The sequence below is a fragment of the Podarcis gaigeae genome (genome assembly GCF_964106915.1).
Source record: "Podarcis gaigeae genome assembly, chromosome: 11".
Lineage (NCBI taxonomy): Eukaryota > Metazoa > Chordata > Lepidosauria > Squamata > Lacertidae > Podarcis > Podarcis gaigeae.
In genome coordinates, this window is record NC_139687.1 from 46,571,288 (window position 1) to 46,582,253 (window position 10,966).

General features: G+C 46.0%; 1 protein-coding gene across 4 annotated transcripts in view; it reads left to right on the top strand.

The window, feature by feature from the left end:
* Positions 1-9,190, top strand: part of DAB2 (DAB adaptor protein 2) — a 34,609-nt gene extending 25,419 nt beyond the window's left edge. The window contains exons 10-15 of one of the 4 annotated variants that reach the window (XM_083703516.1): positions 31-681; positions 1,440-1,590; positions 2,830-3,480; positions 4,232-4,344; positions 5,435-5,509; positions 7,903-9,190. In XM_083703516.1, the coding sequence (XP_083559642.1) occupies positions 31-681; positions 1,440-1,590; positions 2,830-3,480; positions 4,232-4,344; positions 5,435-5,500 (1,632 nt within the window). In that variant the 3' untranslated portion in view covers positions 5,501-5,509; positions 7,903-9,190. The remainder of the gene's footprint in view (positions 1-30; positions 682-1,439; positions 1,591-2,829; positions 3,481-4,231; positions 4,345-5,434; positions 5,510-7,902) is intronic. The other 3 variants (XM_083703517.1, XM_083703518.1, XM_083703519.1) reach the window with 3 other exon arrangements.
* The last annotated feature ends 1,776 nt before the right edge of the window (positions 9,191-10,966 follow it).

Below are 10,966 nucleotides of genomic sequence, written 5' to 3' on the forward strand. Positions count from 1 at the left end.
CTAATCAGTCTTCTCTCTCAAACCTAATAGGAGGAGGATAAAGAGATCCTGTTAGTGGATTTAAATTCTGAAATTGAGGCCCCTCCGACTTCTCTCAAAGAGGAGGATATTTTCTTGAATGACATCGCGCCTCCCCTACCACTGTCCAAGCTGCAGCCACCTTTCTTGCCTGACAATGCTTTCTCTGCAAATCTCAGCTTCTTCCCCACCCCAAATCCCGACCCTTTCAGGGATGACCCTTTCACGCAACCCGACCAATTGGCGCAGCCCCCAATCGATTCTTCTCTGAAGCCTCCCAGCCAGAAGATGGGAAGTGTTGTGACTAGCCCCATGGGGAGCAGTGGTATGAATGGGGATGTAGACTACTTTGGGCAAGAGTTTGACCAGATCTCCAACCGAACTGGCAAGCAGGAAATGCCAGCCAGCCAGTGGCTGCTTGAGAGTAAGCCTGCCCAACTAGCCGCGAGGACTCCAAATGGGGTGCCGGAGAGACAACAGAACGGCTTCCCTGCCACATCCCCAGTAAATGTCTTTCTGGAGAGCTCTTCCAAAGGATTACCGGTGCAAAATGGATTACGGCTAGACTCCGATAGCAACGGCCAATTGATGTCGCATGACTCTATCACGATTAGCCCACCTCCCCAAAGCACCAAGCCAGGAAGAGGAAGGAGGACTGTTAAGGTGAACAATGGTGCATGCACAGAGTGGTGACATGCATGTTTTCCTACTTGGACTAGGTGAAGGGATTTCCCTCCCCCTTCCTCAACAAAACCTCTGCTGGCAGAGAACTAGCTTGCCTTCGGTCCTCTTATAAGCTGTCGGTCATAGCCATAGCAAACCTTACACTCTGTGGCTTGGCTTTCTGTGTACATCAATCATTCTTTCTAATCCTAACTTTCCTCTCTCCTCCTAATGCTGCCATGTCTCTGTAGCTCTGGTAAGTAAGATGCTTAAACTCCTAATGCATGTGTTGAATGTAGTTTTGGGGAGATCATTGGTGTAGTTCAGTAACAAGGTGTCAAGGTATTGCATCAGCCTTGCATAAAATATCTCTATTTGGCTGCAGCCCTTCTTGGTTGCTACCATACAGAATTGACAAGAGAATATTGTTGATCAAAGGTGGGTAACTTGCTGCCCTCCAGAAGTCGCTGGACTACAAAACCCATTGTCCCTGACCGTTGACCATGCTGGCTGGGCCTGATGGGTACTGGAGTCTAAAACGTCAGGTTCTCCATCTCTGCTGTAGATGGGAGCCCACACTCACCTTTAATAATAATTGATTTAACTTAGATGCACGCTATAGGATTCTTCAGCCATTCAGCCTATAGGACAGTTTGGTGGGGTTGTAGTGCTTGTAAGAGCAACCTGGGCAATGTTTAACTTCCTGTACATATATAACCATTATGCCTGATGTGTCTTCCCCACCAACACATTTCCAGGGTTCAGCCAGTAGTGACCTGTTTGGCTCAGGCATCTTTGCTCCTGCAACAAGCACTCTGACAACTGCACTGCCGCCTCCACCTGCACAGACCAATCCTCTAGACCTCTTCAACACTAGTGCTCCTGTAGCAGCACCCATGCCTGCACTAGGTTAGTGAAGTCTGTTCTTTCCTTGAGGCAGGGATGGGGAATCCTGTTCTCGGACTACAAGTCCCATGAGCACCAGTCAGTGTGGCCAATGGGTTGTGGGGTTGTGCTCCCAACATCTGGAAGGCCATGTTGATGGATCTGTGTGTACCTGCATTGCCAAGCAATTTAATGTCTACAGTTTTCTGGGAATTTCAAGTGGGGAGAACACTGTAGCTGCTCAGACGCTAATAATAATAATAATAATAATAATAATAATAATAATAATTTATTTATACCCCGCCCATCTGGCTGGGCTTCCCCAGCCACTCTGGGTGGCTTCCAAAAAAATATATTAAAATACTGTAATACATCAAACAGGTTTGCAGGTTTCCCATCTGATTGGCCACTGTGAGAAGTATGCTGGCCTAGATAGGCCTATGCCCTGATCTAGCGGGGCTCTTGTGTCTTTAATACAGATAGATATAAACTTTGTGCTGGTATGTACAATAATAATAATTTATTACTTATACCCTGCCCATCTGGCCAGGTATCCCAGACACTCTGGATGGCTCCAAACAGAATATTAAAAACACAATAAAACATCAAACATTTTAAACTTCCCTAAGCTTCAGATCCTGAAGCTGAGGCTCCAATACTTTGGCCACCTCTTGAGAAGAGAAGACTCCCTGGAAAAGACCCTGATGTTGGGAAAGATGGAGGGCATAAGGAGAAGGGGACAACAGAGGACGAGATGCTTGGATAGTGTTCTTGAAGCTACGAACATGAGTTTGACCAAGCTGCGGGAGGCAGTGGAAGACAGGAGTGCCTGGCGTGCTCTGGTCCATGGGGTCACAAAGAGGCAGACACAGCTAAACCAACAACAAAGCAGAGCTGCCTTCAGATGTCTTATAAAAGTCATGTAGTTGTTTATTTACTTGACATCTGATGGGAGGGCCTTCCACAGGTTAGGCACCACCACCGAGAAGGCCCTCTGCATGGTTCCCTGTAACCTCACTTCTCTCAGGTAGAGAACCAACAGAAGGCCCTCAGAGCTGGACCTCAGTGTCTGGGCTGAACGATGGGGATGGAGATGCTCCTTCAGGTATACTGGGCCGAGGCTGTTTAGGGCTTTAAAGGTCAGCACCAACACTTTGAATTGTGCTTGGAAACGTACTTTTTTTTTCCCAACTAAGGTGTTTGTGGAGTTGCCTGATGAGAGAGCAGCATAACTTAATCGATGTGTGGGCTTTTTCTCCTCAGGTGGCCTTCCCACAACTGCTTCTCCAACACCAGCCTGGGGTCCCCAACCTGCAATCTTCAACCAGCCTTCTTCAGCCTTTCCTGGATCTGTTCTGGGTGTTCAGCCAGCAAGCTTCCCTCAGCCTCTTGGCTTTGACGCTGCTCCACAAGCTCCCAGCTGGAGTCAGCCACCATTGTCCTTGGGAGCCCCGATCCAGGCTCCAGCTCCCGATCTCTGGGGTCAGCCTGTACGGGGTCCTCCTCCTAATGCATGGGTCCAGCCCTCCAGCACTGGCAACCCTTTCCAGCCCACCATATTCCCACCTCCGCTCGCATCCCAGGGCCCCTCTCTGTTGCCTGCTAGAAGCCCTCCTCAGTTGCCTCCCAGAACTGCACCTCAGAAGGAGTTGCCCAAGAAGGAAAGCGACGCCTTCACTGCTTTGGATCCACTCGGTGATAAGGAATTAAAGGATGTAAAAGCCATGTTCAAAGACTTCCAGCTGGCGAAACTGCCCGCCGTGCCTGCGAGGAGGGCAGAGCAGCAGCAACAACAAGGTCTGTCGGAAGCTTCTGGAGCCTTTGCCAGTTATTTCAGTAACAAAGTGGGGGTTCCTCAAGAGTTGGCTGACCACGATGACTTTGAAGCTAGCTGGCTGGCTACAAAAACTGGTGGTAAATCTGCTATATTCCTTGAGGGAACCTTAAAGTTCTGACCTTTCTCCTCCCCCTCACAGAAGATGCATACAGTGGAACCTCTGTTGTCGAACGTAATCCGTTCCGGAAGACCGTTCTACTTCTGAAACGTCTGACAACCGAGGTGCAAAGGGCTGTTGGGAATTTCCATTGAGAAAATTGAAAAACATGCAGCGGAAGCTGTTTGGCTTCCAAGGCATGTTCGAAAACGGAAGCATTTACTTCCGGATTTTCGGCATTCGGCCTTCCAAACATTTGGCTTCTGAGGTGCTCAAAAACCAAGGTTCCACTGTATTTTAGTGGACATGATGCATATTTTTAAGTAGTCTCTGGAGCAGGTGGATGTGTGCTTTAACCTGGGATGGGCAGATGGTTAGCATCTTCTTTTTAGGCTTGTGGGCATGTTTGAAAACTGGAGGAACAATTGTGGGTGCCATGATACACCACAACTGAAGTAGAAAGCTTGCTTCAGTGACTAATTTCAGGGTGATGATGGTAAGAGGACTTTATAGGCCCCAGAGAAGGCCTCTGTGGGCACAGTCCGTCCGTCCCCAGGTGCCATATTGGCTGTGTAAACTAAATAGTGATGTACACTGATACACCTGCAATGTGTGCCCTGAGCAGAAAAACACAGCACTTGGTGCCAAGTGTGGCTGTGTTTGCTGTATTATGTGAAATGGGTGGCTTACAGTGTCTGGTGGTTTAAAAATAATTCTCTTCTACATTGCAGTGCCACCAAATCCTGTTCTCAGGCCAAACAATGTGCCAACTGCCAAGCCTGCTGAAGACCTATTTGAAAACCCTTTCAAGACAGACCCTTTCGCTGTTCCATCGCTAAACTCGGTAAGTGGCAGAGCAAACTCCACTTCTATCTATCCATGGCTGTACTTCTGTTGGCTGTAAATTATGGACCACTTCTTTCTCCAGAGTTGAAGCACCCCTGGGGTCCTATTGCCTTCTAACAAAAGCTGGCATTGTCCCCAGTTAACCCAAGTGCAGGTGGCAGGATAACTGTAAAATTATCTGTCTTGGCCCTTGCTATTCGACCATGACAGCATGATCAAAGGTGTTTATAGTGTAGCTTAAAGCTGGCAGTCTGTACAGATAACAGTGTATTAACAGCAACCGCTATGGCTTATTCATTGAAGGCTCCATGCATATATTTTTTTTTAAAAAAAGAGGGTAGATGTAAGAATAATCAAGCACCCTTCGACCCGTGGTTAGAATGGAAGGCATACTCAAGCAACGTGCTTGTTAGCCAACAGCCTGCAGACTGCACTGATCCTTGACCAACATAATTGGCAGGGGTTGTATGTTTGCATAATTCAGTGGCATGAGCAACACTTTGCTGTAAGACCAAACCACCATAGTATATGGTGTCATATTGGAAGCACTGTGCATTCTTTTTCCTCCTCCACCTCCCCTATCTCTCTCTGTCTGTATACACACACAAAATAACACAATACCCAACAGGCCCTTCACCTTGGAGGGTGTGGGCTCTCTCTCTCTCTCTGTGTGTGTGTGTGTGTGTGTGTGTGTGTGTGTGTGTGTGTGTGTACACACACACACAGAGAGAGAGAGAGAGAGAGAGAGAGAGAGAGAATAACACAATACCCAACACCCAGTTTCTGAAGGTGCCTTGAACGGAACTGTTGCTTGCATCGCCCGTCACCTGCAAGAGATCTGTACTCTAGATATTGCAGCTGGTGATGGGGGTTGATGTCCCAAGCACAACTCTCACTTAAGAAGCATGAACTGCCTCTGAACAAGCTGCTGCAACCTTGCTGGATGTGAGAAGCTTAGATCCTGCAGATCAAACAAGATATTTGCCAACTCAACACAACTGGCAAGCATAGGGTATTCAAGTATTTGCAACTTGCCTGCAAAAAGACTTCCCAATTGTGCATAAATAAAGCAGTCTCCTCCTTTCTAGACTGCCGTGCCACACCAGCTGGCTTCTGCTCCATTTGGCGATCCTTTTGGAAACCCGTTTGCGTAAGCTTGATAGGTAAGTGTCTCTTAGAGGGGTGGCTGTTGATCCTGAACCTGACACGATCTTAAAAAAAGGCAAAACGGGGGTCAGGCTCGGAGGTAAAAGAGGCAACTGTGTGGAGAGTCAGTGTGGGTTAGCGCTTAGTGTTGAGCTGGGATCTGGGAGACCAGGATTCAAACCACCACTCAAGCCGTAAAGTCATCTCCAGGGTGACCTTGGGCCAGTCACTATCTGTTAACCTGACCTACTTCACAAGGTTGCTGTGAGGATAAAATGGAGAGTGGGATGATGCCTGCATGCCACCTTGAGCTCCTTGGACGAAAGGTGGGATCTTAATGTACTAATAAATAAAACTTGTTCCGACTGGCTTGAGCTGAAGGGCCAAACTACAGTTACACTAATGCAGCCTTCCCAAACCTATTACCTACATTCCAGTTGTGTTGGACTATAACTCCCATCAGCCCAGGGAAGCACAGATGGGAGTTGTAGTCCAAAATACATTTTTTGCAAAGTGTGGGGTGCTATATAAGCACTCTTCCACCAGATGCTGCCAATCTGGATTGTGGCTCCCATGCCTGGGAGTTTCTCACACTGGAACAAATTACAGCTTGCCCCTGCAAAAGCAGCTACAGGGGTCCCAATTAAAAGCAAAGGCTTAAAGCCCCTTACCCTTACACCAGGGTCTATCCAGAATGTGGTTCTCATCCTGGCTATTTATGAAAGCAACCTTTTTTATCTAAATTCTATTAAGCTGCCCTTCAGCAAGAGTTATGGAGTAGTGTAGAAAAGTATGAAAAATAGTAATTCACACAATGTATTGATAGCTTAAAGCTGGCAGACTTAAACATGGTGAATTACTACAATAAAAAATAAAATAAAACCAAAACAACTAAAGGAAGACTAGAACAAACAAAAAAGAATCTAAACCTAAAATTCCAAGAATACCTGAGCCAAATAGACACTGCTTTGTAAAGGCCTTTTCTGTTGCAAGAAACAGAAGCTGATGTTTTCTAGAAAGTGTTCTCAGAGCAGGGATTCTCCAGAAGATCTTAAAACACAGGCAGGCTAGTGTGAACAGCTGCTCCTTCAGTAATTTGGTGTCGTGTCATTTAGGGCTTTATAAATGTTGGGACCTTGAGCTCCTTACATTGCACACAGATGTGAACAGGCTACCAAAGTCACAACTCTGGCTGTACCAATGGACATTCTAGTGGTTGAGTCCTGCACTAAGGGGCAGTCCCAAAGCATTATAGAAAACCAGCTGTGAGGTCATCGGAGTATGGAGCTATGGTTTAGGTTACGCCATCCACAAATGGTGGTAGCAGGCAAGCCAGGTCAGCTGGTAAAGGATCAAGAAGCACAAAAGATGCATACCGCATTGGTGGGGAGTAAGCCTTGCCCAGAGCAGGATGGACACCAGTTTTGGCCCTTAATATTGCTCAGTAGGGATATGGTGCTAAGTAAGGAGATGGCTATTAGCTCAGAAGATCTGCTTCACATGTGAATGGTCTTTGGTTCAGTCCCCAGCATCTTTAGGTAGGCCTGGAAAAGATTCCTTCCTGGAAATCTTCCTGGCAGCTGCCAGACTGTGTAGAATATACTGCACTATCTGGACCAATGGAGGAGGAGGAGGAGGAAGAAGAAGAAGAAGAAGAAGAAGAAGAAGAAGAAGAAGAAGAAGAAGAAGAAGAAGAAATAATTTATTTATACCCTGCCCATATGGCTGGGTTTCCCCAGCCACTCTGGGGAACAGAATATTAAAAACATGATAAAACATCAAACGTCAAAAAACGTACCTAAACAGGGCTGTCTTCAGATGTCTTCTAAAAGTCAGATAGTTGTTTATTTCCTTGAAATCTGGTGAGAGGGCGTTCCACAGGGCGGGTGCCAGTACCGAGAAGGCCCTCTGCCTGGTTCCCCGTAACCTCACTTCTCGCAGTGAGGGAACCGCCAGAAGGCCCTTGGCACTGGACCTTTGTGTCCTGGCAGAACGATGGGGGTGGAGACGCTCCTTCAGGTATACTGAGCCGAGGCCATTTAGGGCTTTAAAGGTCAGCATCAGCACTTTGAATTGTGCTCGGAAACGTACTGGGAGCCAGTCCAGCTGCTTAAGTAGCTACCTACATACCAGGTACAATTACAACAACATTCAGTGCTATCTTCATAGCAGCCATTTACAGGACTACTATATTCTGAGCCACATAATCCAAAAGCACCCCAACAAAAAATAAAGTGATGGTAAAGATTGACTTTTTGCATGCTGCTGCTGCTATATCTACTCCCATTTGCACATCCCATTCTTAACACATTACTTTTCAGTAGTTCCACATAGCAAACCCCAAGAGAGCAAGTTTCATGTGACTCAGCCCAGTGGTGCTAACCATCTCCCTCTCGTTCTCTTGACCCAGGAATGAGTGCAAACCAGCAGAGGAATAACTGGACTGCTCATGGTGCAAGGATGTGATGAATAACTGGATACCCTCCCCTGTTACTGTCTTCACTCTGCATGCATTATCTGCCTCATTCTTCGCCATCCACTTTTGGATTGAAGTACGGTGCAATGAATCCTTGGATTGTAGCCATCGGAAGCCAAGGAAGGAATCTGCTAGAGACCAAACTGGAATTGGGTGGCGAACTTCAGCCCAAGTGGATTTAAGTAACTGAACACTGTGGTGTCTCCTAGGCCTTCAGCCAACTTCACATTTTGTCAAGGCTTGGATGAACCTTGGCTGTCAATGGGGCTTTTATTGAACTTCCTTCTAGGATGAGAAACTGCACAGACTAATATTCACCTCCACACAAGGGGAAAGAAACAAGATATGAATTCGCAGCACTGAGTCACCTAGAACATAAAATGGTCTCTTGTACGTCTCCCAGCCTTAATTGCAAGCTTTAAAACCGGACAGAACTCATTTTCACACCCTATCTGCCTCCAGCAATGTCAAAGTGAAAACATGTTTGAATTGTTATGAAGATCATTCAATACAATCTTTGACTTGTAATGGGGAGGTTCCAAAAGTGTAATGACTGACTCTTAATGTTCATGCAGGCTGGCTGTTGTCATAGTCAAGAAACACACAAGCAACACCTTGGAAGTAATTTTTTTAAAAAAAAAATGCATCTAGTGTGTTGACTATTGACCCTCTAGCAAGATTCTTCAAACCAGGGTTGAAAAAGGATGGATGCAGAAATAGATGGGTGTCCTTTAAAGAAGGGGGTGGGTCCTGTGAATGTACTATCACTTGTAAAAATTGAAAAGCAACTGTACTTGGAGCAAGCAAAAATTGCAATCATGGCAATCAAGGTTTAGTATAGCTAGAACTCTATGCAGAGTGACAATGCATTAAAACAAGGGGCTTAATAACAAACTGAGCAGAACTGATGCAAGAGCATTGTGTCTCCTTTACAGCGTTTATCAGCACAAACTTGAAAATGGTATCCATGTTTAAATGGCTAGGTAAATGCATAATGGGAGATCTGCTTTCTAGTAAACACTTTGTCTGTAGTGACCTGTTCTGCCGGTGAGTTATGCAATCTGCTCTGTACATATTCTACTGCACTTTTCCTGTAATGCAAAACAAAGCTATCAATTTATATGTATTTGTCTCTGACTGGAAATGTAGGAATTTTTGGATTGTGTTACATTGTAAAAAGTAGTCAAATACTCTGACAATTAAATGTAACTTCATTTCAAAAGCGGCCTCTTCCTCTAGGAGTTTGGTGAAAACTTTTAACGTGGTTTTCCAGAAGCAGGGCACTTTGCTTTCATATGATAGTAGTTTTACTTGGGTAACCTAAGTCATTGAACAGGTGTGTAAAAGCATTTGTAACTAGAAGCTTATAAAAGCCCTGGGTCCTTGAATCACCTAGAATGTACACCCACATTGATAGAGTACTGCTTCCCTCAGTGCGCTGGTATGCAACTTAAGTGGGTACAGGGTGTCAAATCATAAGCCAACTTTTTGGGACCAGGGCACATTTGGAACTCTGAAAAATTGTGGGTGCCAGTCATAAAATGGCTGCCATAGTGAAATGCCACAACACAAAATGGCCGTCCCACTTTGGGACATGCATCTTCTGGGATGCGCTCCCGGGTGAGTCACATAACCTGCGCCGCGATCTCACTCCCCCCAAAAGCACTTTCTCGGGCAAGAGCGTGGCACCAAAAATGGCCTTTGTGATCTTGTGAGAAAAAGGGGAAGTCCTGTTTTTCCATGACATTTGGTTGGTATGTGCTCCCCACTAGCCACCTGCCCAGTTGGGGTGGGAGTGCACCTACATCAGCCACTGCCATTCATGGGGGAAGCTCCTTGCATCTCTCTGTTGCTAAAGAATGGATGGGATAGTGAGCTAAGCCTCCTAGAGCAAAATATACATAGGAGGCCTAGTTTGGTCAGAATTGAATATACACTTCTAGAGTTAACACTAAATACACTACTTCTGGTAAATGAGTCACCATAGCTGCTAGAGGGCTGTGAAAATTTGTGTCCTGGGCTTTTTAGATTTCTCTCCCCATGTGCTATCTGAAACCAAAGGAGCGAATTAGTTGCCAGATGTGAAATATATTGGCACTATTTTTAGCTCTCCTACCCCGCTATTGGGGTCCAAAGAACATTGGATTCAGTCCACAGGATGCGGGCTTAACTGACAACAGCAGTATGCCGCTATTGAAAATACGGCTCTCAGCTAGGTTCTCACTGCTGCCTCAAACTTGGCGTAAAGGCTTGCAACATAGCTGGTGGTACAACAATTAATATTTGGCTTAGACATCCATATTGCTGTGGGAATCACAAGGTTCTCTTTTTGAAGCATGTTTCCTGAGTACTCTGCACTGCTGGGGATTCCCTCCTCACCTTCCCTTTTGGCCCCAAAAGCTTCGCTCTAAGCTACAAAAAAAATTGTTCGAAGTTGCTTCCCCAGCTACCGAGTTCAGGATGAAGTAAGTGCCATAAACAACCAGCTAGTAAATGTTTAATTTTTCTTTTGATTGGACGTGATTGCTGAAGAATTGAATGTCCCTCTGTATCTCTGAAAAGTAAACAATCTTACTCCAAACAAGGGCATATTTAAAAGGGACTTTGTCAAACCTTCTGTACAATCAAGTTAAGCTTAAGATTAAAAAGGTAAAGGGACCCCTGACCATTAGGTCCAGTCGTGACCGACTCTGGGGTTGCGGCACTCATCTCGCTTTATTGGCTGAGGGAGCCAGCGTACAGCTTCCAGGTCATGTGGCCAGCATGACTAAGCCACTTCTGGAAATGCCGTTTACCTTCCCGCCAGAGCGGTACCTATTTATCTACTTGCACTTTGACATGCTTTTGAACAGCTAGGTTGGCAGGAGCAAGGACCGAGCAACGGGAGCTCACCCCGTCGTGGGGATTCGAACCGCCGACCTTCTGATCGGCAAGTCCTACGCTCTGTGGTTTAACGAACAGTGCCACCCGCGTCCCTTAATCTTAAGATTAGTACAGA